Source organism: Oenanthe melanoleuca, chromosome 4 (assembly GCF_029582105.1).
Source record: "Oenanthe melanoleuca isolate GR-GAL-2019-014 chromosome 4, OMel1.0, whole genome shotgun sequence".
Taxonomy (NCBI): Eukaryota; Metazoa; Chordata; class Aves; order Passeriformes; family Muscicapidae; genus Oenanthe; species Oenanthe melanoleuca.
In genome coordinates this window covers 22,681,392-22,707,900 of record NC_079337.1, presented here as the reverse complement: position 1 = coordinate 22,707,900, position 26,509 = coordinate 22,681,392, and the positions used below count along the sequence as shown (strand labels likewise).

Sequence of the window (26,509 nt, the reverse complement as noted above, 5' to 3'; positions counted from 1 at the left end):
CAGAGCCGGGCCATGGGGGGACAGAGCCGGGAACTGGGGGCACAGAGCCGGGACGTGGGGGCACAGAGCCGGGACGTGGGGGGACAGAGCCGGGCCATGGGGGAACTAGAGCCGGGACGTGGGGGCACTAGAGCCGGGACATAGGGGGCAACAGAGCCGGGACATGGGGGCACAGAGCCGGGCCATGGAGGGGACAGAGCCGGGACGTGGGGGGACAGAATCGGGCCATGGGGGGACAGAGCCGGGACATGGGGGGACAGAGCCGGGACACAGGGGAACAGAGCCGGGACATGACATGGGGGAACAGAGCCGGGACATGGGGCACAGAGCCGGGACGTGGGGGGACAGAGCCGGGCTGTGTGGGCACAGAGCCGGGACATGGGGGGACAGAGCCGGGACATGGGGCACAGAGCCGGGACGTGGGGCACAGAGCCGGGACATGGAGGGGACAGAGCCGGGACATGGAGGGGACAGAGCCGGGACGTGGGGCACAGAGCCGGGACATGGAGGGGACAGAGCCGGGACATGGAGGGGACAGAGCCGGGACGTGGGGGCACAGAGCCGGGACATGGGGGGACAGAGCCGGGACGTGGGGGCACAGAGCCGGGAATTGGGGGCACAGAGCCGGGCCATGGGGGACAGAGCCGAGACATGGGGGGACAGAGCCGGGCCGTAGGTGGGACAGAGCCGGGCCGTGGGGGCACAGAGCCGGAACATGGGGGGACAGAGCCGGGACTCAGGACGGCCGCACACGCCTGAGCTCGGCGACTGCAGAGAGCGATAGCACCGAGCCAGAACTCTCTCGCAGACCCGCTCCCTAAAGCCTCTGTTCCCAGCTGCTCTCGGCCCCCAGGCAGCGCTACCGAACCAGCCCCAACACTTTTCCACCGCCACCTTCCCTTCATCCCGCCCTTTCTCCCGCTCCTTTCCTTACCCCGGCCCGGCCGCTCCCGGCCCCGCCCCTTCCTGCGCCGGCCCGGCCCGCGCACCGCCCGGAACTGCCGCGCTCGGCCCGCGCTGCCGGGGGGACGGCGGCGGCGGCGGACCTTCCTCGTCTTTTGCCTTCTCCTTTGCCTTCTCCTTCTCCTCGTCCTCGCCTCCGGTGAGACACCAGCGTGCGGTTCTGCGGGAACAGGGGGCTTGGGAGGAGGAGGAAGAGAGGATCGGGAAGGTGTGGGGTGGGAATGGGGGCGATTGGGAGAAGGCAGAGAGCGATTGGGAGGATGAAGGAAGAGGGGAGTTGAGAGAGGACAGAGGGGGTTTGGCAACATGAAGAGGGAATTTTGGGGTTGGGGCGGGAATAAGGGTTTGGGAGGAGGGGAGGAAGAGGGATTTAGCAGGAGACAATGGGGGTTTGGGAGGGGGGAGGGAGAGGGAGGTTGGAGAAGGGTCTTACGCTTGAGCGTAACTGTTTCAGAAATTCGTTTTTAACTAAAGTTTGCTTCTCCCTCTGAGACATTACCAGGAGGATGATACCCAGGCATTTGTACACTTTATAAGTTTCGCTGTAGACATTGAATAAGGTAAAAGTGAAAACAGTGGTGGAGGTGTATTCAATTTACCAGTGGCTTAAGCCAATGAGCAGTGACATGCTGAAGCATCTTCAGCTCCTTTTTCTGCAGAATACTAAAGCTCAGTGGTACCAGGGCTTAGCAAATCTCAGTTGTGCAGGTACAATTATCACAAAATATCCTGAGTTGAAAGGCACTCACAAGGATCATGCCATTTATCAGGATGAGGATTCACAAGGAAAATATATCACCACTGCTGCATGGAACAAGTGTGTTACTGACAGCAGACACAGATATGGGTCAAATAGTTGATGTCTTCTTTGCCACAGACTTGACCTGTAAGGTCTCCCAAGGTCTTTTTCCACAAATCAGAACTTAAGGACAGGAGGACCTGCAAGTTGTGGAAGAGGATTGAAGCAGGATTGTGTCCCTAATAAATCCATGGGCCCAGGTAGAGTGTATCTAAGAGTGCCAACAGAAGACAGGGTCTTCACCAAGCTGCTTTCTGCCATCTTTGAAAGGGCATGAGACTGGGAGAGATCCCAAAGATTGGAGAAAGGCAGATCTTATGCTCATCTTCATGAAGGGCAAGAAGGACAAGCAAGAGAACTGCAGACTGGTCAGCTTCATTCCTTCCTCCTGTGGATGGATCATGGAGGAAGCCATTTGTGGCATAAGAAGGAGCAGGTAGAAACTGGAAAGAGCCAGATCTACCAAGGATAAATCATGTCTGATCAATTGGTTTGTCCTCTGTGACTAAATAGCTAGATCTGAAGATGGAGGGAGTGTTGGATACCATTTGCTGTGGGCTTAGGGGAATATAATGGAAGCTTTAATCTACCGAGGTTATTATTGGAAAGATACAGCCAGTCTTTGTATTCACATGCACAGTGGGAGAATAAGAGACAGGACAAGTTAAAACCTCCAATTCAAAGCAAGGAAATGAGGACAGTGAGGCATTATTACAGGTTGCCCAGAAGGATTTTTGCATTCCTGTCTTTGGAGATTTTCAGGATCCAGCTAGAAAAGTCCTGAGCAAGCTGGTCTGAATTCAGTGTTGATTTTGCATTGAACAGGAGGTTGCACAGGGTGACCATGTGGGGTCCCTTCCGCAGGGAATGATTCTGTGATTCTTAAATAATTCACTGTTTCTGTGGAGAAAACAACAAATGTAAGGCATTAGTGTAATCTTAAAAATACTGGATAAACTGGTTACAGTGAAATTGATTGGAATACTAATTTAAAAGTACATGATAAAATATGTTGTAGAATAGAATGTAAAATTCAGGATTCAAGTACTAGTAACTCCATGGCAGGAGATCTTATATGTGTCTTAAAAGATTCTTTGAAGAAGATGACAAGGAAATTAGAGGTGATTAATACAGTTGTTCTCATTAATACAGTTATCCAGACTACTGAAGTGCATGAGTTTAGAAATGTCCCTTGTGGAAAGTAACTGAGAAATTATGCTGTCATAAATCAAGTGCTGATTAAGATACTGTAGCAAAAACTCAAAATAGAAGTTAATTTTTTACTGCTTTTAAGATTTTCCTTGATCTACTTTCTTAAGACTCATCAGATCCAAAAGTGGCCTGGAAGAGGCATTATTGGTAAATAAGCAAAACCTGCCACTGTCACTGTTAATAGATGTAGTCAGGAAGAGGGTAAATTCTGAGGAACAAAAGGATCCAAAGATACAGGGAAAAGTTAATTGATTTCACAATGGTAAGTGAAAAACAGTGCAGTGAGTGTGTTGGAAGGAATTATATGCTGTTGATTCATGTGACTGTGTTTTAAGGTAACTGCTACAGATCTTGAAGGTAACTGAAAAGGATATGTGAGTGAAAGGCTTTTCAATCATCAGTGGCAGTAAAAATTAAAAATATTGATAAGTCTGTTAAAGGATGGCATAATAGCAGAAGTCTATAATAGCATTGCAGTATAAATAGAAGATGTGTACTTTCTTGGTAAAACATATTTAGTAGTACACCTGCCTCAGAAAATAATAGGAATAGGAGCTCAGAAGCAGATGGTTGAAAATATGACTATACCTGAAAATGTACTGGAAGAAGATGCATGTAGCTGCAAGTTATGATGAGTAAGTTAATACATGGGCAGGCATGCAAAACAGTAGGTGGCAAATGAATGAGAAAAAGAAGAGGGCTCCTACAACCTAATAATCTAATAAGTCTTAAATTAGAATTCTGTAGAGTGCACAGTTAGGGTTGATTGTGTTTGACAGAAGACAGTAGTATACTCAAGAAATTAAAGAATCCAAAACTTCTTGGATGTTTTAAGAATAACAACTCATTGATAAACATCTATGTTTCCCCATGGATTTAAACCACTTAGAATAGTCCACCTTGGGAGGTAACAGAGGCCTAAGTTGAGAAAAGTGCTTTTAGGGTTAGGCTGATGTGTGAATGCTGGGTTGCAAGAGGATGTGTTTGCTTGGTGCAAAACCTGTTCTGCTCAGGGTTCAAGGGCTTTAACACAGCTCTCTGATCTCACAGTTGCATTATCAATCTAGTACAGAAAAGACAGTGTCATACTCACTCTTTTCTAAACAGCATTTGAATTATTTCCTGTACAAAGATTCCACTTCAAGAAGAAAGTCAAGAAGGTCTGTATTGCAGAATAGCCTGTGGCATCATCATGGAAACACTCAGCTTTCCTTGTCTCAAGGCTATCACATTGCTGTATGCTGCCTTGACTGTCAGAGGAATAGTTTGTGAATGAAAACTTGAATGAATGAAATTGGATCTTAGGTTTATGTTTCCTTCCCAGCAGTCAAACCACTGTTTGATACTTAAAAACGGTTTGATCTGCAAACACCTACCAAAAGCAATAATTTCCCTTTTGGACCTGGACAGGTGTTGTTAGTACCCTGTTTGACAGCAGTGTTATTGTGGTCCCACAAGGAGAGCATTTTTATCAATTTGCTTTTTTCAGATGATGCTATTTTTAAGACAATTATTGATGTGTTCATCTTTCTATTGAATATACTTCCCTTCTCTAACTCACAATTTGAAACTACATGCCTAAACTGAGCATACTTGGACTATTTAGTGAGCCAAATTTCCTCTCTTCATATGAGAAATTTTTGTGATATGTTAGTCATAACTGTAGTAGCCTGGGACATTATAATTGTCCTCAAGAACAGAGAAAGAATTGCTGCAATTACATAGCAAATAAAAGAATAAATATGGAGAACCCTTCTGAAATTTGGGGTTTAACAGTTCCTTTCAATTTATGTCTTTAAAAAGCTAGAGCTAGAAACAAATCTGGCAAGTGTTACCTTCAGAGAGATGAAAATTGAATTTTGTTTACATTTGTTCTCTAAATATTAGAGAATGGCTGTGAATGACTGTTTCTCATGTACACAAGTATATATTCCTAGTAGAATACCACTTTCCCTCAGAGAAAAACTTAAAGGATTTTTTTTTAATAGGGACTTCTACAAAATATCTGAAATTAGTGTTTCAATTCTGCCATTTTCCTTTAACAGAGGGTTTGGCAGAGTCCTGGTTTGACTATATGGTACTGACACTTGGAAGGCATGTTCACAGGACAAAGAAATGTGGGGCATAATCTACCCACAGATCTCAAGAGCAGCCTGAACATTTATCAGAGGTAGATGCACAAAGAAGAGAGGGCATGTTCTTTCTGTGCTCTGTGAATTCACTTTTTGTAGTCATCAGAGAGAGACCGAATTGCCAAGACAGGGCTTGTGCTGCACTTTGTGCTTGATCAGTGATACAGCTGAGTAGCTGGTGCGCAGCACTTCCTGGCAGAAGTTCTGTGGCCACCAGAAAATGATCTGTCAAGTAGTAAAGATTAAGGAAAAGAGAAGAGGCTCTTGAAGGGTTTCCTAGCCCTTTGCTGGGTCCATTGATAAAATCCCTATGAAGTTCTGAACTCCTTGATGATCTCAGTCAGGCGATTCTCTGGTGTCTCGTGAAAGCTCAGCAGGAGATAAAGGTTCCTGGGGACTTGTAGGCAAGTGTGGAGGGAGCAGCCTGCCAGTGCTGTGTTTTGACCAGAGAGGTAAAAGTTCACTGCCGTGAATATCAAAAGGAATTCATCAGACAAAACCTTGGAAGCTTCAGCTGTAAAAGACAGTCTCTTAATGAAAGAACTGATGAAAGGCTTTTCAAGAATGTCTTCTAGATTATTGTAGGTAAAATCCCAAACCAACTAAGATCCCAATGTGTTTTAAATGAAATTTAAAGGGATTATTAACAAGAACACATCTCATACATTTTTAGAAAATATCTTGAAACTTCCCATGTTATTTCTTAAATTATTAATCTAAATTGTCATTTACTGATTTAAGTTAGGTATCTAGCTTCATAGGAATAATTTCTGATGTAAATGCTGTTCCTTAGAGTTTTTTAAAGGAAATCAACCAGAGTGCTCTGGAGTGCAGGAATGTATTGCTGTGAGGCAAACAGTTTTTTAAAGCCATTGTAGCCTTTTCCTCAGTGTATTCTATTTCCATGAACATGTGGTGTCTTGCAGTTCTGGATAGTCATTATCTGATATTACACTTAGACTGTCACATGAGTATGTGGATAAGTCACAATCTGAGTTACAAATTTTTTCACTACTTCAGCTAAATTTAGGAATATATTTTTCAGCTATTTTATGTATATATATATATAATAGTACACTAGCTGTTTGCATCTTATATGCTCCAATGAGCTGTTCTTTTCAGAAGTTTCAAAAGTTAATTCTTCTACAAGTAAGATTTTTCCTAGTTGCTCTTAAATGATCAATGACTTAGAAATCACAGTATGTGCAAAAAGTGTTAAGGAGAAGGGTGGTAATTGCTTTTCTTGAAGTTAAAATTTACTTTGCATACTTTTCAATGTTTTTATGTGTGAAATACCAGGAACATGAAATATTTTTTCATTTACGTAAGTATGATGAGTTTCATTTCTGAATATCATATATGCCAAAGAATGAATTTGACATTTCAGATGTCCAGTCATATTCTAAGTTCTGCAGCATTGAAGTTCACAGTCATCTTCTAATGATAATTATTTCATATATAATCCTTGCTGTGGTTTAATATAATTTCATTTGGAAAAGAAAATAAGTCTTCTATTTGCTGTTTGAATTATGCTCTATGTGACTAAAGTTGTCATTGTTTTTTCTTTTTTTTTTTAACTCCCATTGAAGACACAATTATGGCTGCTACAGTGAACTTGGAGCTGGATCCCATTTTTCTGAAAGCCCTGGGCTTTTTGCACTCAAAGAGTAAGGACTCTGCTGAAAAGCTGAAAGCACTTCTTGACGAGTCGTTGGCCAGAGGAACTGACTCGAGCTATCGTCCCTCTCAGAAGGTACTGGTGTTAGGGAGCATGGCTCCTTTTTGTGTGCCTTGATAAAGCTCTTTATATTCCCACTTCTCTTCTACAGTGAAATGCTAAAAGACAATCAGAAGTTGAGGAAAAAGAAAAAGTAATTATGGAGTGTTCATATTTATCATCCCCCTTTTCTGTACAGCATAATCAATTCAATTAATGGAAGTTAATGGGGAAAAAAAAAATCTCTTTCCCTTATTAATGCACCAAGACTTAAAAGAGATATTCAGCATTATATCAAATATGCTGTGTAAGGTATACCCATACTTACGTATTTCTGCAGTTACACTTCAGAGCTGAAAGGTCTTTATATTACCTTTTGATATATTATATGTATAATATAGGATATATAATATGATATATTACCTTTTCCACAGGTAAATAAGAAACAAAATTAGCTATTTATCAGTAAAGCTGTATGTCTTTCCTTGAAATTCTGTTGATGAAATAATTTGAGAAAAAATGGTTCAAAGCAGAAATTATTTGCAGGCTGAAACCACTGCTGTCCAGTGAACAAACATGGCTTTTCATCTGTTGAAAATCACTGCACACCTGCTAGAGAGAGTATTTGACTCTGAGATGAGTGTATGGAAATAGCCAGGCGGGGACATCCTCATGCTGCTGTGTATTGCCATGTGGATAATGAGGTCCTGTTCTCCCCTAGGATGCCTGCAAGTCAGCCTGCTGTGTTCTAATGATGGTCTGTATGCTGATACATTGCAATATTTCATTTCTGCGTGGTTCCAAATAACTAAAAGGTGCTACTACTGCTCAGCATACATCATGCTTTACTGTGTGGTCTAGCTCCTTTCTGTTCATCTTGTTAACTCCCTGAGACCTACCACAGGTCTCAGAACTCTCAGGTGCCCTTTGTGTCAGAACTCAGAGAAGCAATGTGTGGTTTAAAGAGGAAGCAGGGAGCAGAATAACAGTGCAAAGGGGTTTGGAAAGCCAATTCTAATAACAGCTTGGCTAGCAGTCACCTGCCCTCAGGTGAAACTGTGGCTCAGGCCAGAAGAGGAAATCTTTTGTTCTCCTCTTTTCAGTATATATCCAATATCAGCAGGACTGCAAAGGTCAGAAATGAAAAAAAGTACAAGAATTCCTTTCCTTGCATTCGCTGGCTGCAGGGTTAATTTGTGGCTGACCATGAAATCCAAGAAGAGAGTAGGGAGCACAGGATTACCACAGTCAAGTCAAGCAACTTTGGAGGGCTGAAGTTCAGGCCCTAGGGCCTGTCCCAGTATACAGCAGAGAATTGCTCCCATCTTACCAGCTGGGAGGGGGTACCTTGCTCATGCCCATCAGTGTGACTGGTCACTCATTTACAGGCTCTCCTGATTATTAACCATTTGCTGACACTAATATGTCATTTATGAGAACCAGTGATTTCTGTTGAGATCTGAATTTATTAATCTGATAGACAAATATGGACTGAGATTAAGGAGAGGTCAGTATTTCTCTCCATGAAGTATTGATGTCTGGTAGCATCAGTTGTCAGCTTATTTTTTTTAGCTTATATTGAATTTTGTCCTCAGAACTATCTGAAAATTCGTGTTCATTACCTTTTGAATTTTAAAAGCAGAAGTGTTTCCAATTAATGTTCCAAAGAGGATCTGTCTTTGGAAAAGGAGCACCTTTTCCTCAGAAAGGTGAGTGGTAAGGGAAGATTGTATTAATTGTCTGCAATGTAAACACTAATTTGTTGATGTGATATGAAAATATTGTAAGAAAATTTTTTTTTTAAAGTGTGTACGTAGGTGATCAGTGTTGTATGGCATATTGTTTGCCTACCCTTTTATCTTACTGTTTGCAAATTAGGTAAGAACTCAATTGCAGAATTTGGCTTCAATTTTTGTTTCTATTTCCAGGAAGTAGAGCAACCAAAAGTATCTGTCACCAAACCCATAAAGCAAGAGCCCAAAGCTTCATCCAGTTTGCCTTCTGGCAACAACAATGGCAAGCCCACTGCATCAGAAAAGGTGAAAAAAGAAACAGAAAAGAGATCTGCAGATAAAGTAAGTTATTTTGGTTCTGTAGTGAAATAACTTGTTTAATAAACTTAAAGATGTTTTAGACAAAAGCTCCCCTTTTCATCTCATTTTATGGTGCCCATGAGCTGTATTAGCCAATCATGTTGCCATTTAGGCAATCTAATAACTGTCTTCTTGTAATTTTTCTGTGATTGTTTTCCCTGCTCATTGTGGGGAAGTTGGACTCAGAGTGCCTTCCAAACCATTCTGTGTTTTAAATCCTAAGAGATTATCTCATAAGAGATTGCTAAAATGTAGCAGGTTGAAGTGTGATATTCCCAAAGCTTTTTCCAGGATTTTGAGGTGAAGTACAAAAAGGGAACTTGAGCTTCTAGTTCATAAATATTTTGAAGAAAATATGTAATTAAAGAAAATACATTGTGTGTATGCTGTGTAAAGTACATCTTCTTACACAGTTAATCTAACTGTTCCATTTTAACTCATTTTAATAATCTGTTAGTTTGTTGCATTTTCACATTCTTGGTGTGTGTGTTTAATAGATGAAAGGGGAACCTGCTGAAGGAGCTGATGCACCAAAGAAGCCCAAAGTAGAGAAGCAAGAGGCTCGTTCCTCTCCTATTACAGTTCAGACAAGCAAGGATTTATCCATGCCTGATTTATCTAGCTTTGAGGAAACCAGTGCTGATGACTTTGCCATGGAAATGGGATTAGCCTGTGTTGTTTGCAGGTAAGTCAGCATTGCTTCATTCCAGCTGGGTGTAGTTGCCTTTTTTTTTTTTTTTTTTTTAATTGTGTACCATTGAGTTAATGCTTCTCATAGTTTTTATTCCACAAATTACTTAATCATTTAATATCCAAAATTGATAATACTTTTAAGGCTTCTTCATTAATAAGAATGGTTTCTTGAAAATGGAATCTTTAGAGAGTGAACCAGTTTTTCTTCTGCAGGAACGGACAAGTGAAAAATAAAACTAGATATGATACAAAACCTATCATGACAAATACAGTTTTCAGTTACTGGAAAGCAAAATATTAATGGCTAAAGATAAGCATTTTTTAAAAAATCAGTTCTTATCTAAAAGCACTTTTAGGTAGTATTAATATGAGATCCTATATGTGTTGATTTTCTTTTCCTAGTCATTTGACATTAGTTTGCACATAGCCATATTTTATCAGCAAATATATCTTGCAGTGAAGACAGGTTGTTCTTACGTTCCAGTAAGGGCTTTAAAACTGGACTTTATTAATGTGGTACATTTAGTGTTAACAGATGTATAAAATATTTTTGAATAACTACCCTAGGATCAAATATTCACATCAGGATTTTGTTTCACAGATCATTTATATCCTTGTTAGGCCCCTGCTGCTGCCAAAAGGAGCAGTTTGGCTCTCCCAGTTGTATCTCCTTCCCTGGACTGTTTAGGGGGGTGTATTGCCAGTACAGTTTGTGATCAGCTGAATCAGCCCCTGGATCAGCTCTCCACGTGGGTTTTTCAGTAGGTTTGAGTTTCAGTCAGCTCAGTAAGAGCAAATGTTTATACTGGAACATGAGTAAATGCAGGAGTATGGAGCCAGGACAGAGAAGAGGGACAGGCCTTTTGGCAGCAGTGTGTTTTTTAGCTCAGCTGGAGTCAGCTGGGAAATGGTGCCTTATAATTTCATCCTTTCATCATTTCCATGGTTGTTCCTGTTGTGAAGATAGGACAGTGTTGTCAGTGCATGGATCATTAATTTCTGTAGTTACATCTGATTATACTGGTGACCAGTTGGGACCTGATGGGAATTCCTGTTATTCCCATGTGTTAGCTCAAATATTTAGTTTCTTATTACAGATAGTAAAAAAGGAAGAAGTATAGAAATATCTGTTGCTATCTCCTAAAAGAGGCAAAGCCCCATTCAGTGGTATGTTAAAATGCTGCTAAAAATAGTAAAGTATTACTTTATTTGGCAGGTGGGGGTAATGAAGATTTGTTTAGACAGTCTTGACCTGCTGTAGATGATTAATTCTGTGTCTTCCCTGGCAAAGAAAAACATTGGCAGGCATAATGAGAAATGCCTGCAATGTAAAGAAACTGCAGAAAGAAAATGCAGTTCCTGTGCTCAGTGTAGCCAAGACTTTGAAAAGAACAGGCCAGATACATGGTTCCATTGGCTGTTCCACAATCCATGTTTATTTAATCTTGCTGCTGAAGGCTTTGCTTCTACCAGTTCATGGTCACCAACTTGAGCGTTCTTGCCAAAGATGTATCTGCCTTGGGCAACTAAGATATCTCTGATGCCAGACAGACACTGCCAGGGAAGGAACAGCTCATTAGAGAGAGAGTGACAACCCCAACGCTCTGGATTGTTTTCATTTTGCATGGAACCTGCTGAAATTGGTGTCACATGGCTGTCTGTCTCCAGCTCAGGCTGGACTGAATGTTTTTCGGAGGACTTGTGCTTTAAAGTTCTGAATCCAGCACATTGGTCAGACAGCATTCCTCTATTTATTGCTTACTTACAAAATGTGCACCCTTTTTGGGGTAATACCTTGAGCCAAAATAATAACATTGCTGTATGTTTTTAAAATTGCATCTTTTAATAACTCAATTATTCAAACAGTTGTGAATGAAAACATGTCAAATTGCAGAGTAGATGTAGTTCATAGCAAAAGAGTTTAAATTTATATTGCTTAAGGAGACAAGCTAGCAAGAACCCAGCTGTGGATTCACAAATGAAAAAAAGTGTTTTTGAATATTAACTATTCCTTCTAAAGCAGAAGCATGAAATGTTTCTTCAAGATTTGCCAAGTGTCAAATGTATTTTCATAGTGATTAGGCGTAATTAATGTTGGTGCCTGTGGTGTTTTTCCTTCTTCTTTTATATCAAGTTAGTTGTTCTTTTTTGCTAAGTTAGGCATAAGGAGGGAGTAAGTATTAAAATAACTTCATCCTCTCCAGTACCTGTAGGCTTTGGAAAAACAGGACAACTCATCAGTCATGGAAGCTCCTCACTGATTCCTCAGTTGTACAAAGAGGAAGCACTACATGCAGTTTGTAGATGGTAGTGAAGTTTTCCTCCCAGAAAAATATTTTTAAAAGACTGATTTGGAAATAACATTCTATTTTTCTATGAATGTTTGTTTAGCTGGTTTTTAAAGGGGAAAAATCAGTAGGCTTGTTCCTTAGTTACCTTATAATTTTAAAGTAAGTTATTTAACTTGTTTCTGAGCATGAAGAGTTCACGAGTTTTTAGTCAGTTGGGGTTTGGTTTTTTAAATTATTAAATAGGATGAATCTCCCTCCTTGAGACTATTTGTTCTGATTCAATTTAGGAATAAAAAACCAAGCAAAACGTCTTAAATATCCTGAATGTAAAATTGTAGAACTCTAGAATTTCGGAAATGTTTCCCCTTCTGTTTTTAAGTAGCCTGTTTAAAAGAGATATCTTTCTTAGAAAATGTTCCAGTACTTATATGGACAATACCTTCAGACTTTGTTTTTCTGTTATATAAAGAAATAAGGGATTACCTTTCCCCATGTATCTACAAATAGAGTTTCCATGGTTACCTGGGTACCTGGTCCTCAGGGATATGAGCAAAAGCAGCTTAGCAATTAAATAGCTTGATTTGTCATCTGAAAGAAGGAATCGTTAGGAAAATGGTATTTGGATAATTCACAGGCAGACTCCCAGCCATGTATATATCACTAATGTGTCATTTATACAGCGTGATTACTTTCAGCAAGGCCCACGCAAAATGAAGCCCTCATCACCAGCTTGCATGTTTGCTTCCAGGCAGGACTGCACAATTAATCCTTTCTATTCCATCTCTCTGTGATTCTGGTATTATCTTGAATTCCACGTGTCTGTTTATGTGGTGGGGACCAAAGGGATGGCTAATAAAACATCTTCAAAGTAGCGTAGAGCTTGGGTGATGGTGCTTTTAAATCCTGCAGCAGAAAGCACTCCTACTTGCTTGTCATTGAGAAATTATTTATTCTTGAATTGTACTACTCTGCAGATGACAGCAAAATTACCAGAATGGAGACTGTCCCTCATATGCTGTTATAATGAGGAAGTCATAATTGGCATACTGTGATGCATCCATAAAATGCCCAGGTGAATCAAAACGGGCAAGACTTACATTTCTAATCTAGAAGTCAAACAGGGAAATCAAGATTGTCATATACACATAGAATAGAATGGAAGTCTTCAAGTTTCTTGAAAGAAATTACCTTTAAAAAATACCAAATTCCTAAAATATTAGTTGGGAAGAGCTGATACAGGAAGAAAATGAATACATTTGATTTGCCACAGGTAGAAAATATATGTGAAAGGGAAAATATTTTTATTTTTTATCTTAAGCCTTGCAAAATTTTCAACAATTGGATAATCCTCTAAGTGCTTTCTCCCATAATCTGTTCTTAACTATTTGCTCTGCAGGCAAATGACAGTTACTTTTGTGAATCAGCTAGTGGAGTGTCAGGAGTGCCATAATCTCTACCACCAGGATTGCCATAAACCTCAGGTGACAGACAAGGAAGTGAATGATCCTCGACTTGTCTGGTACTGCGCCCGCTGTACCAGGCAGATGAAGAGAATGGTAGGACTCAGTTTTTTGTCTCATGTGAGCACTGTTTGAATACAGCAGGCTATTTCTACTGTGTGAGAATATTTCCTGGGTTAGACAAGTCTTAGGAAACACGTTAGAGAACCTTTTTTCTCAGCACTGCTTCCCTTGCTGCAGCTGTGGTTTTTAGTGTAGCATCTCAAAGAGTATAATGTAAAGTACTTCTTAAACAAAGATTTTTTAAAATCAGGTGAGTGAAGAAGAGTGAAATAGGATTGTTTTCTGCTTGGCAAGCAGAAGTTAAAACCTTTTTTTTATTATTTCAAGTGGTACTCAGCTTTTAGTAATAGCCTTTAAGTTTTCTTCTCAGCTTTGGATATGAATGGTTCTTTTCTTGTAGGACAAGACTACAGATTTCAGTTTGACATGTTGAATGTTCTCAGGGTCAAAAATAAGCTGAGGATAGCACATTTCAGTAAAAACAAACAAAACAAAACAAAAAAAAAACACCACAAAAAACCCCTAATAAAAGCCTTTATTTTGATTTATTTGCATGACTAAACAGTATCCTACCAGAATCCTGCTCATCTCATTATGAGAAATGAACATAAGACAGCACCTTTGGCTGCATGCAACATTAGTGACTTCAGTTCTGAGGTTTTAAAATCACACCCAGAATACAGAAAAATACAGCAGAAAATGTGTTTTGAAACTGTTCTGCGATAACTTAGCACGTGTTATCTGTTGAAATGGCTCCATTAAGAAACAAGGAAAAAAGGCAAAGTAAGATCCTGGCCTAGGATGTACCAGCATTGACTGAAATACATTATTATTCTGATGATCATCAGGCCTTTGAACCCAGAGGAGTGTTTGCTTGAGGTCAGTTTCTGCACAGGGTAGCCAATTTAGCCACTGAGCAGTTGCCTATTGAAGGCAACCTTTCCTTTTTTTTTTTTTGGGATGAATTCTGCCATTTTGCCTGCAACTTCTTAGCAGGTTCTTACCTGCATCCCAGTACTTCTGCAAGTTCACCTGTCTTTACCTTATTCCTGTAAAAGCCCAGTGCTTTCCTGCTCTCCAAGCATCAACACTGTCACTCTTTCCACTCTGAAGTAGCAAGGTCTAATCAGGATGCTTTTTGGCTGGACCTTGTCTCCAGTACCATACCCAGCACATCTCCACATCCCCTATTGCCTCGTTTCTCAGGGACCATTAAATCTGAAATTGTAAAGACTAGATTGCAATCTTAAAATGCTCTTGCTTTTTGTTAACAGTCAAAACAGTCCGTGTTATGTGGCCCGTAACTAATTCAGGGTGTTTTTTTCCTACCACTTACACAGGCTCAGAAGACACAAAAACCACCTCAAAAACCAGCTCCTGCAGTGGTTTCAGTTGCACCAGCTTTGAAGGACCCATTGGTCAAGAAACCAGAAATCAAGTTAAAACCTGAGACCCCACCAGCTTTTCTGGCATTCAAGAGAACAGAAGTCAAGGTAATGTCATTTAAATTTACCAGAGGAAGAGTTTGCTTCACTGCACAGATAATAAGGTTTTTTCAATTAGACCAATCTTTTCACGTAAGAGCCGTAACTGAAAACAGTCTCCTACACCAGGCTGACTGAGTGATATTGCAGCATAGTGGATTTGCATGAGCACTGAAAGAATGGGAAAAAATCTCACTTCTCTGTGAATACCCCACCCCTGGAAGTGTTCAAGACCAGGATGGGTGGGGCTCTGAGCAACCTGATCTAGTGGAAGGAATCCTTGCCTATGGCAGGCGTGTTGGAACTAGATGATCTTTAAAGTTCTTTCCACAACCGGAACCATTCTATGATTCCATGAATTGTATAAAAATGCATTATTTGCTCTCTCTAGTCAAGTAACTTATGTGTATTTGACACTTAGAAGCCTTTTCTTCATGGCAACAGTGGCCTTGACAGTGCTGGGTTTGACTCTTGGATTTGATGATCTTGAAGGTCTTTCCTAGCCTAGCTGGTTCTGTGATTTCATTGTAGGGAAAGTGTTGCTGACTCTGCAGGATTTAATTTAGGAGCTTCTTAAATATAACCTGATCTAGGGGGTGGCATCCCTCCCCTTGGTAGTAGGGTTGGGACAAGAGGATCTTTAAGATCCTTTCCTGCCCAAACCATTCTGTGATTCTTTTCTGTCATTCTGTGTTTCCTCATGTTTCTGTTTCTCCAAGTTAAAACAGTGTCAAAAGTTGATCAAAGGTGGTAAACCAGAAGCAGTGTAATACATAACAGATAGTCTAATAAAGTATGACCCTCTCCTAGGAAAACACAGCTTTAACTCAAAATCAAAGCAATTATTCATGTGCTCAAAGTTATGTTTGCCATTGCTCTGCCTGTATGCAAACCATCATGGATACTAGGATGGGTATTGCTCTAGCACTTACACTTGTGAATTACTTTTTTCACCTCAGCAGAGATATTTATGTGCCTAAACAGATTGTAGGACCTGGGGCCTGATTGCTTCCATCAACTTTATTGTGTAGAAGCTGTCTGGATATACTATAAAAGGAGTATTCCTTGAATAGAAAGGTTTCGTTTTTGTTTTGACTCTGCCATTTGGTGTAATTCTGGTTTAAATCAACATATCATCCTCACCTGAAGCCTGAGCATTATAGGGTTTAAGGTGTGGGAGCTCAATGTGGATAGCAGAGTGCTTTGCAGGCAAAGAGAACCCATGTTTGCAGGAAGTTTGTCTTTTGCAGTACCTAAATGGGAAGAGACTAGGATAGAACTTTTTTTTTTTTTTTTTAATTCTATCTGTGGTACAAGCTGCTAAGAACCAAGAGAAAAGGAAACAGTTTAGATACTGCTACTTTGAGAATAAGACTGTAATAAATGCAATGCTTAATTGCTCAGTGTCTGATTTTTGTCTGAGCATCTGTCAGCATGTTAAAAAGTGATGCCTGCTAACAACAATAAACAAATGAAAAAGAAAGCAGGCCACTCTTTTATATAGGTCACAAATTTGGGCTTTTATTGTTTATGGAGGGGTCACAGTGCTGTGTGGTAGTCTGCTAAGTGTACAGAAGAAGAGGGAGAAAAGGTATTATTTTTTCTGTGTGCTTGGGAGACTAAAAGTTGGCTGCACCTGGCATCTTTTCCTGTTCTTGTTAGTACTTTCAACTGTGGTGACCAGTTATGAAATATTGTCCACTGGGTGTTCCTGGGAAAAGAACTGAAACAGAGGCTCAGTGTATTCCTGCTGCAATGTGTTGCACAAATAGATGCTGCTATAATAAGAATGCTTATTTATTTTAGACCTCAGCAGCAGTTTCGGGGAACTCTGCCAGTACAAGCGTTTCCTCTTCAGCAACGAGTGGCCTTACAGGATGGGCTGCTTTTGCAGCCAAAACCTCCTCTGCCAACCCATCAGCTGCCAAACTGGGATCGACAGCGCAGAGTGCCGGCGGGAAACCTGCGGCTTCCTCAAATAACCAGAAACCCGTGGGTTTGTCAGGGCTGGCGACTTCAAAAACGGGACTGGGGGCCAAAATAGCTTCTGCCAACAACAGCACCAACCCCGTTCAGCTGAAGCCTCCCCCGCCGCTGACCCTGGGCAAGACGACGCTGAGCCGCTCGGTGAGCAGCGACAACGTGAGCAAGGCCGGGCTGCCCAGCCCCAGCAGCGCCGGCCCCAGCTCCGGCAGCGGCAGCGGCCCCGCCGGCGGGAACGGCAGCGGCTCCGCCGGGAGCGGCTCCGGCAAAGCCGCGCCCGACACCGGCAGCCAGCCTGCACCCCTGAAGGGCCCCACCTCGCAGGAGTCCCAGCTCAACGCCATGAAAAGGCTGCAGATGGTCAAGAAGAAGGCTGCTCAGAAGAAGCTCAAGAAGTAGTCTGGCCCCTTGCTGATGGTGTTGGTTGCATTCCATGAGATGGCGGCGCTGGTGTTTTTCCTAAAGAAAATCCTCCAGGTGCTGGACTGAAGGAGGTTAAATCAGGGAAACCCAAACCCTATGTTATACAGAAGGTCAAACTTTAATAATTCTGGTATTCCTTCTGTCTTTGCAAATCTGTGAATTGAATATGTTAAAGGAATTCATTATTACATGCTCCTGGTTTTGTAGCTCAAAGCACTGAAACTTGAAATGGTAAAAGTTGGGTATTTTTTAATATTAAAACACCCACATTTGTGTAGATACTTAATAAATTGAACTGTCATTCTTAAATGTTAATAATAAAATGATTATTAATCTGGGAAGTCATTGCCACATTTCTTTCGCCCCATATTCCAATACATGCAATGCTTCAGATGTTCAGAGCTGTCTGTATTGTGCAGAGTTTATTACCTCAAATTCTAAAGCTTGTTAGGGGAACAATACTTTCTTTTAATTTCAAAATTTAACTCTTCAACAACAGTGTATTTAAATTGAGATTTTTGGTTTGGCAGTTGGCTAAATTGTCCTACTTTGGTTTTATACAGTGAGAAACTTCAACTAAAAAGAACAGAAGAGAGTCAAAACTTTCAAGTCTTCAAGTTTTCTTAAAATGTAGAGAACTGGACTGTATTTGAGAAATATCAGGTACTCCAGCTCTCCAGTCTTACTCCTGAGCTGTTCTTCACAGTTTGTGCTCCCTCTCTTCATCCCAGCTGCTCCAGGTTGTGTTCATCTTAGAATTGGCTCAAGATGGGCACTGGAAAATGACCTTGAGTCTTGCTGTCCATGACCAGCACATGGCAAATTCTTCCATTCCTTCTCTGATGAGGGGAGCATCTCTAAACATGAAAATATCTTGGACTGTATTTGGTTTGCATGGCCAGTTTGATTTTCTCCTTATCATACTCTGATTTGATGGGTAATAAGTCACATAAATCTTCCCAAAGCTGGGTCTTGTCCATGGTGGTAATTGGGGAGTGATCTCTCACTCGCCTTATCTTGACCTATGACCCTTCCATCTTACTTAGCTGAGGAGAGGAATGAGTGACAGAGCAGATGGGATGGGCACCTGACATCTCTCTATGGTCAACCCACCACACAGGCTGCCATAGGTAGGTGAAGCTACTGTTTTTCTTTGCCATCCTGTATTTTAAGTGTGTGTAAAGCTTAATATGTGCAGCTGTTTCCCATACTTCATTTCCTTTTTCCACGATTAAGATTTAGGCTAAAGTTCCTTAAACTGCCAAAGGAATAGTTTCATTTACTCAGGATTGCCTCAGCTGCCTGGAAAATTTGCATATTTTTTCAGCTATTATTTCCTGTGGAGGGAAAAAAAAGAAAGGTTTTATCTTTGTAGTGCCTGCAGCTTTCACGGCTGTGTAAAAATAACAGCATGAGAAGGAAGAATCCAGAACTTTTACAGCTTTTTGATCAGCCCATCCTTCTTCCTTTCCAGCACAGAGGGTTTTAAATGGTAGCATAGTAGGAAAAGACACTGAAGCAGTTTCCATGTGCAAACAGAAAGCATATTTTCTTCCTGAGTGTTAATCAGAAGACTTACCTACACTAAGAAGTAGTGTGAAGATAGGTTCTTTAAATGGCTGAGTGGTCCTATGTGGAGTGTTCATTCTAGTACTAAAACCTGCTCCCAGAGGAGTGTTCAGGGTGCTAGCTGCCTCCATCCTGCCTCTGAACATACACAGAGCTTTGCTTGTGAGAGTGCAGGAGCTTACATCTCAACTGTGCTGATTATTTTAGGTACCACCAATGGGGTGAACACAGGCAGAAAAATAATGATCCTTGTTTTTAAATTGTGGTAGCTAGTGCCATTTAGAATATTCTTGGGACCTGATTCAAGTGTGCCCTGATGTCTTTGCATGTTTAACTCTGGCCTGGATTGGCTGTAGGGTCCCTCCATTCAGCATTAAATAAGTGATGCTGTGCTTTTTGTGTATGCCTCTTTTTTGCCTCTAAAATGGCCAAATGTGACTGCACTCATCGATAGCACTGCATTAGCAAAATCTGCAATACAGGTTCAGTTTGCATCAACAAAAGACTTTCTTCCACTGTAACTTTCCTAACTTCCTAAATGAAATATAAAGTCTTCTTCTGTTGGTATGAAAATGTCAGTTAGGATTGTGATTCTTTGAAGTATTATATCAGAAAGGATTTATAGCACAGACCAGATATTTTAAATCGTATGTTTAGCTTGAATATGTTAGATAGGCACAGCTGAAAAATCGAGAAGATTGAAGGGAACAGTTGCTTTCTGCTTTGATGTTATAGTTAGGATGGAATTAACAGCTGTATTTTCAGGAAAGGAGTCTGTTCTACGGGCTTGCTTGACTGAAGTCATGTGTCAGGTGGAGGAATGCAGTGTAGGGCAGGAAGAAGGGATGCCCGTCTGAAATTTGAGAAGCATGCCTGCTATTTAGTAAAAATAAATGGAAAATAGTCCTGTGATTTTTCCATCCCCAAACCAAATTGCTCTGTGCTTTACTATAAAAATAACTACCTGACTTTTCTTAAATGTTTTAGAACTTGCTGTGGTAGTATTTTACTTCCACTTAAATATGATGATTTTTTCATAAATGCTCAACTTCTGATACCCTCAGTAATGCGAAATGATAGGTTACTCTGGTTCCATTAGTGCACCTTCTGGCTGGACTAGGGAATGCTGGTGATATCTGAGTCTAAAAGGAAAGGTCTAACACAAGGCTCTGTGATTTACAAACTTTTATCTACTACAGTTCATAGTGGTCACAATCTCAGGAGCAGCTAGAAAAGAACAGAGCTATGCTGACATCTGGAACCTTGAAGTGTATTTTTAAACTTGCTTAGTACTTTTGATAGTGCTTGAAAAGTTCTAATGTATTGATCAATAAGCTAGGATGCATCCTAGAAATGCAGCATTTTAGCTGAGGCAGCTATTTCCTCTGCTAACTTTTCAGGCAGATCTTAGCCTATAAAGCTCTTTGCTTACAGAAAGCATCATGTTTAAATAATAAATAAGAAGAAACATCTTTACAAAAATACATTTTTATTATTACAATAATTTACAAGAAGATTTTGGTTTTTACTATTTCTCAACAAACAATATTGTAATAGGAATTACCAGTAACAAATCTATGGGAACAAGGATTATCATGGCTGTGTTTCCTAGTGCAGGTAGTAGGTCCACTTTATCTATCTTCATAAGTCAGAAGGAATAATTCTTCAATCTTTGCATCGAAAAGCTGAACCCCTGCTTGGAGATCACAAGCACCATCCAGCCAAAGGGAAGATGGTGAAGCAGAGAGGTGCCAGAGGTCAGAGCCTAGGACTCTCCTGTGTACTGGCTTGGACATTTTCTGGGTTCCAGGTTATCAACAGCAACACATAAAAATATTCCCTGAATGGAGAAGCACTTCAGTTTGAGTGGACCCAATCTTGGAAGTACTTGTACATATCTATTGTCACAACAGCTCAAGTAAAACACACATTTGAACAAATGCAAGATCAATCCAGTAAACTGCAGCCTGTCCCTGCTTCAATCAAATTAAATTACTTTTGTCATTAATGAGAATAAGAAAGTTCTTACAATACTGTAACCTTCCCTACATTAAAAAAATCCAGTGGCAAAAACTATTGCATATTCTTACAAATTTCTGGATCCCTAACACAGCTGAGTTTCTAGTATTCAAAGCACTGTCTTAACAAAAATGTTGAGCAAGTCTAATATGAATTTTTTAAATCTCCTTAACTCCTTAATTTGGAAGGCTTTAGATTCAAGGAGCATTTTTTTTTTCTGCATTCATCTCTTAAATTTCTTGCATTCATCTGTTTTAAACAAAAGTAAAAGTTTGCAATATATTCATACTATCAAATGATTATGGCTAAATTTGAATTTCTGAAATGGAGTAAGCCAATCCACCTGGGTACCTAATTACGTACTTTTACTGGATCCCAAGATATAAGGCTATAATAAAGTCATATAATTATCCCAAAATATAAAAATTATTATGGGTCCTAATCCTACATTGGGATTTTCATTTGGCCTATTAGGAGTTCCCAAGTCCCCCAGAAATTCAATGAAATTTAGGTGGTCAACTGCAGTATATTCATCCTTCATTCCTTGTTACTTCAGGATCAGGATACCTAGCGAATATTTTGGAGAGCAGCATTTGAGTAAACTTTGAGACACCTTCACAGAGTCTGATTTTTCATGAGGAATGTACCTAACACTCAAAATCGGAGCTCTCCCTGTGACTCAAGCTGAGTTCTCAGCACTAAGACTTCAGAAATCTTTTTTCCTGACTCTTTCCCTTAATTAATTTCGCTGTCTGAAATAAAAAACTTCATCATTGTGCTTACATGACTGCATTAAGCCTATTAAGTACAATTCAGTCATTTCTAAAACTGTTTCAACCATTGCAAAGTATAGATCATCTCCAAATAAAATACTCTAAATTGTAAAACAGAGCTGGAAACCTCCATGTGTGTATCTTCCCCATAATCTCAAAATATAAAAGCCAAAGCAGTAGAAGGGTAGGGGTGAGTATTTCAGTCCATTCTTCCAAGCTGATGCTCCCTCTGCACTTTATGTTCTTCGTTTAACTAAAGGTAAAGCTTTCCATAAAAGCAGCTAAATCCATTCCTAACATGATTGTGAACCTTTTTTGCTTGCTATGGGGACAGCAAGATTTAAGTGCCTGAGGTGATGTACAATAAGACAAAATAATGCTCACTGAGCAGCAGTTCACAGAGATTCCCACACCAGATTCTGGATATCCATCTCTGAGAACTCTAGAAATGTCTCTATCATATGATTTAATCCAGCACAAATTTCAGGTTTAATCTCTGTGATCCCCTGCCTTCAGTCTCTGAGCAAGACTGACAAGTTTTTCTGCCCTTTTATGAAAATAATCTGAAAATTGAGGACATTAAAGAAAATGAAACCAGGTTCATTAGCATAGAAGAAATTATTCTGTGTAGTAACTGCCCTAACTTTTCTCATCCTTTCTTTGTTGACAGGTTATTTTCTATTACATCTCACTAAGAGTCCTGGTTTGGAGGACAGATGTCTGCTAAGAAAAGCAGGAGCCCCTTTTTGAAATGAAGAATGTAAACGCCCTCCCTCCAAATTATTATAAATTTGAAATTAAGGGGCTCTTAGGCAAAGATATGGGAATTAGGAATAACAGTTCTTTACTAGGAAAATTAAAATAGAAATACAACATTACAAAGAACAATCCCAAAAACACTGACAGAGTCAGAATACAGCCTGACACCCTGTCAGTCAGGGTGTTGCTAGCAGTCCATTTAAATGGTGGCTACAGTCCCCCTGCAGTGGCAGATGTGGTTCAGCTGAAGCAGTGCTCCTGTAGAAGGTGCAGTTTTCCTCTGAAGGTCCAGGGATGATGTGGAAAGGTCCAGCTTCTCCTCTGGAATCCAATGGAAAAAGGCTACCTTGGTGTTCCAAATATTTTTATCTAGGTAGGAAAGGCTTGGCTCCTCCCCCTGTCTGGAGCATCTCCCGTGGGATGATGTAATTTTATCAGTCACACAGTGGGACTCAATGGGCCATCAGCAGATGATATGTTCCTGGAGGGAGGATGGGTTGTGGAAAAGATAAAGATGATTGCCCCAGCTGGTTTTAACAGATGGCCCATTAGCAGATAATATGTGCCATGGAGATAAGGATCACTACCCCACCTGGTCTCAACAGATGGTGATGGAATACACTTTTGGTCACATCCTGTATTGCAATCCAAGACACTAAGTATATTGAATCATTTCATCTTCAAACCCCACTTTTCAAATTCTGGGAACTGGAAACTCAGACAAAATCTTCAAAACAATTACCTTATACCCTTGATCAGCAACACCACCTGCCTCCTGCCCTTGATTTTAACAGTTGTTATTTTAGTCATCAGTACATGCAATTATGCAATACAGAAAATGCCTGACAGGAGTTTACTTTCAATTACACTATTTGCAGCAGGCATAATCACTTTTTTGTTTCCTTTTTGCAGCACTTTGCACCAGGTCTTCACTAGTCACTGGAGGACGTCGGCATTGCTGTGGTGAAATTCCTTGTGACAAGCACTTAGATACCAATGAGAATCACAAGGATTCTGTTTTCTGTTTGCTGTCACCATTTAGTCTACCTTAAGTGCAGGGCACCAGCCTGACCTAGGAATCACTTCAGTAAGTGAACCTAAAGAAACTTAATTCACTAGGTATTATGATCCCTGCATCTGACTTAAGGAATCAGAGAGGCACTAAATATTCATTGAGAGGCACCACTTGACTTCTTTTTCCCTCCCCCCTTGTTTTTTTAAACCAGTAAATTTCCCAAGAGTAATAACACAGGTTTCATTTCACTATACAGATCTTGCACTAAAGCAGTTAGTGTGGAGACATATGTGGATTTCAAACCTGGGGCACTTCCATATTGCTACAAACTGTTTCTGCCATATGAAACAGTTGTGTAATTAATTTGAAAATTATAACTTCTTTATGTCACAGTACCTGTTTCCAGTGTCCCCTCTTTTCCTTCCTACATTTCCATATTTAACTAAACATACCTTCTTTCCTGGGACTAGCCACTGGTACCACCACACCTGGTATGTGTTAAATTGAAATGTTTCCTTAAAAATGAAGCACTTTTCCCAATCCAGTAATCTCCACTGAGAAAAAAGGTCCTTCACAAAAGCAGCTGAGGATAAAAAAGACAATCAAAAAAGCTCAAGTTTTAAGATATGTGTCTGTGTTCACTGAGATAACAGTTCAGGAACAACTCAGCTTACAGTATCCCTGATGACTGAATTTGTCCTTTTTCAAGGCTAATTCTCTTCATCTTGAATATTATTTGCTAAATATCATGGAAGAAAAATGTAATTTCATCTGTGATTTGTACTTGTAGGTTGAGTCTTGATGTACGATGCTTTGACAAAAGAGAAAATTATGGGGTAATAGAAAAGCCAGTTCTTCAGCATGTTAATCACAATCAGTCTTCCTGTTAAATGCTTCCTCCCTCAGGTCTTGACAAGGTGATGGCTTTTGGAGAATGGAGGTTCTCAGTATCATCTGTGTGCTGGATACCATGGCTTCTGTCAATCACTTGTGAGCTTGCTTTGCTTGCAAACAAACCTAACAGATGATTATTCTGTCTGCTTCAGAGAGTGTGGCCCTTCCCCTCCTAAGCATATGTCATCTTCCCTAGATAATTAGATGGTACATATCCCTTCTGACCTTTTGCTTCAGCTAGCCACCATTCCTTATTGCCACTCAGGTCGGAAAAACGAAGTATCCTCACCCTCTGGTACTCCTGAAGGCTGAGTTCTTGATCACTTCTAGCTTGAAATGCATAAACAGCATAGAAGATCTGAAAAAGGAAAGCCACATAAACAAAAATGAGAACTGAAAAGCATAGCCATATCTTACTATGTAGCTGTGTGTCAGTAGGAGTTCTGTATACAGAAAACAAGTAATAACATGTACAAACCAGTGTTCAGCTACATGGCCTGAGGTTTATAGACAGGGCCAAAATATAAAATAAAACTGAAGCATTTGGGGGAGTTCCACGTGACAAACAAACCAAGCTCCAAGACCTCATCACCTCACAATACTGGTAAGGTTTTCAGCTCACACCAAGTTCCACAGAATGTATGAAGAATTTTTCAGCAAGGTTTCCTTGTGGAAACCTCACATTTCCTAAAGCACCTATACTCAAATGTGGCACATAGGTCACTTCTGTGCCTTGCTGATCAGCATTCTTGTCACAGCTTTCTTGTCAAAAGTAAGTTGAAAAATCCCCCAAACTGAGCTAATTTGCAAGTTTCTGCTCCATATGAGAGCCTTGAGGCATACATGGGGTAGGCTAATGCAAGTCTGTTTTCTGTGACACAGGAATGCAATTCACAGTTTAACTGACATTCTTTTCCTATCTCACAGCTATTTAAGAGCAGAAAGTAACAAATTCCTGTGTCACACTGACAGACTGGTGCCACTCTTTTCTGGTGTGAAAGGAAACCATCTAAATTACTAACAGTAATTTTCGATTTTAAATAAGAACAAGAAGAAGACAGGCACAGTGTGTATCATACTTACATGCTGATCATCCATACCCAGAAAATCACCAGTCCCTGTGCCATTAATTGCAGAATTTTCACAGAAGTGAAAAGGTGAGCTGCTGTCACTCTTCTTGTACCCTAGACTTTTTGTGCTGCTGTCTGTAGGGGGCCGTGAAGGGACAAAGAGGCTGATGTCATCAAAATCATCATCACCCAAGCCATTTTCTGCTACAGCCTTCTGCTCTTTGGCTGGATTGTAAGGCCTCAGGAAGGAGGAGTACACGTACCCTGTGAGGACTAGAAACCAGAATAAAGAGACAGAAAAATAAATAAACAGCAAACACTGCTAAAATAATTTCAAAACCAACCATTCCATGCAGCTGTCAGTATGACAGAGGCAAACAGATGGCGCCAGAATTAAAAGAAATTAATATCCCAAAAGGAAGCTGTTATTGGGATATTTGTGCAGAGAACTTACTTCCTGTGTCAACAAGCCATCTGCCTGTGCTTCCAAAGGGGTCCTTTTGCTCAACAACAGCCACCAGCTCTCCTTCATGCAAGTCAATATCGAATTCCTGCGCGGCGTGGCACTTGCGCTTAGCCTGGTACAGTGACTCCGTGCTGTACGTGGACAACAGCTTGGACCTGTCACCTTCTGTTTGGCGTGGGGACTCCAGCTGAAAACAAGTAATATTCATCCTCAGAAATGCTGGGGCCCTTTCCAGATAACAATCTGGCTATGCTGCATGTGGCAACTGACCCGGTGCTTTTACATTCAGACCAAGGAGTTACTTACACGGGGACCGAATCTCCTCTGCATGTGCAGGAAGAACTTGTGCCACTGCTACATTAATAGGTGAGCAATAAAGGGCAGATTTTAAAGAAATGTAGGAATTTCACTAATTAAAGACCTCCTCTGCTCTCAAGGAGGTGGTGTTCTGTATGTGAACTGTCTCCTGCTTAATTGCTTTTCCATAGCCATGACCTTTGTATTCCTGTGTAATATCACAGAAAAAGCATAATCCAAAAATGGGCTGAAGTGTGCTAAGACCACATAACAACTTGCATGATAAGGCATTAGGCAAAAAAATCAATGGTATCCAAACTGGCTGCTTTTTGTG

The 26,509-nt window shown here is 40.5% G+C and overlaps 3 protein-coding genes across 3 annotated transcripts in view; 1 reads left to right on the top strand and 2 right to left on the bottom strand.

The window, feature by feature from the left end:
- GSTCD (glutathione S-transferase C-terminal domain containing) overlaps positions 1-948 on the bottom strand; it is a 47,747-nt gene extending 46,799 nt beyond the window's left edge. The window contains exon 1 of the mRNA XM_056489589.1: positions 935-948. The gene's annotated coding sequence lies outside the window, so the exon portion shown is untranslated. The remainder of the gene's footprint in view (positions 1-934) is intronic.
- A 67-nt stretch (positions 949-1,015) lies between these two features.
- Positions 1,016-17,654, top strand: INTS12 (integrator complex subunit 12). The gene is made up of 7 exons (XM_056490515.1): positions 1,016-1,102; positions 6,696-6,859; positions 8,752-8,898; positions 9,414-9,601; positions 13,297-13,456; positions 14,764-14,916; positions 16,714-17,654. Exons 2-7 carry the CDS (start codon positions 6,704-6,706, stop codon positions 17,287-17,289), a joined length of 1,380 nt encoding a protein of 459 aa, XP_056346490.1. The 5' UTR covers positions 1,016-1,102; positions 6,696-6,703; the 3' UTR covers positions 17,290-17,654.
- Positions 17,655-23,642: 5,988 nt separating this feature from the next.
- ARHGEF38 (Rho guanine nucleotide exchange factor 38) overlaps positions 23,643-26,509 on the bottom strand; it is a 37,194-nt gene continuing 34,327 nt past the window's right edge. The window contains exons 12-14 of the mRNA XM_056490632.1: positions 25,867-26,065; positions 25,426-25,685; positions 23,643-24,700 (exon numbers count right to left, since the gene is read on the bottom strand). Of these exons, the coding sequence (XP_056346607.1) occupies positions 24,515-24,700; positions 25,426-25,685; positions 25,867-26,065 (645 nt within the window). The 3' untranslated portion in view covers positions 23,643-24,514. The remainder of the gene's footprint in view (positions 24,701-25,425; positions 25,686-25,866; positions 26,066-26,509) is intronic.

Coding starts and splice junctions, on each gene's coding strand:
- INTS12 (XM_056490515.1), top strand. CDS start 6,704: ATGGCTGCTACAGTGAACTTGGAGCTGGATCCCATTTTTCTGAAAGCC. Junction 6,860..8,751: donor GCTATCGTCCCTCTCAGAAG/GTACTGGTGTTA, acceptor TTCTATTTCCAG/GAAGTAGAGCAACCAAAAGT. Junction 13,457..14,763: donor CCAGGCAGATGAAGAGAATG/GTAGGACTCAGT, acceptor CCACTTACACAG/GCTCAGAAGACACAAAAACC.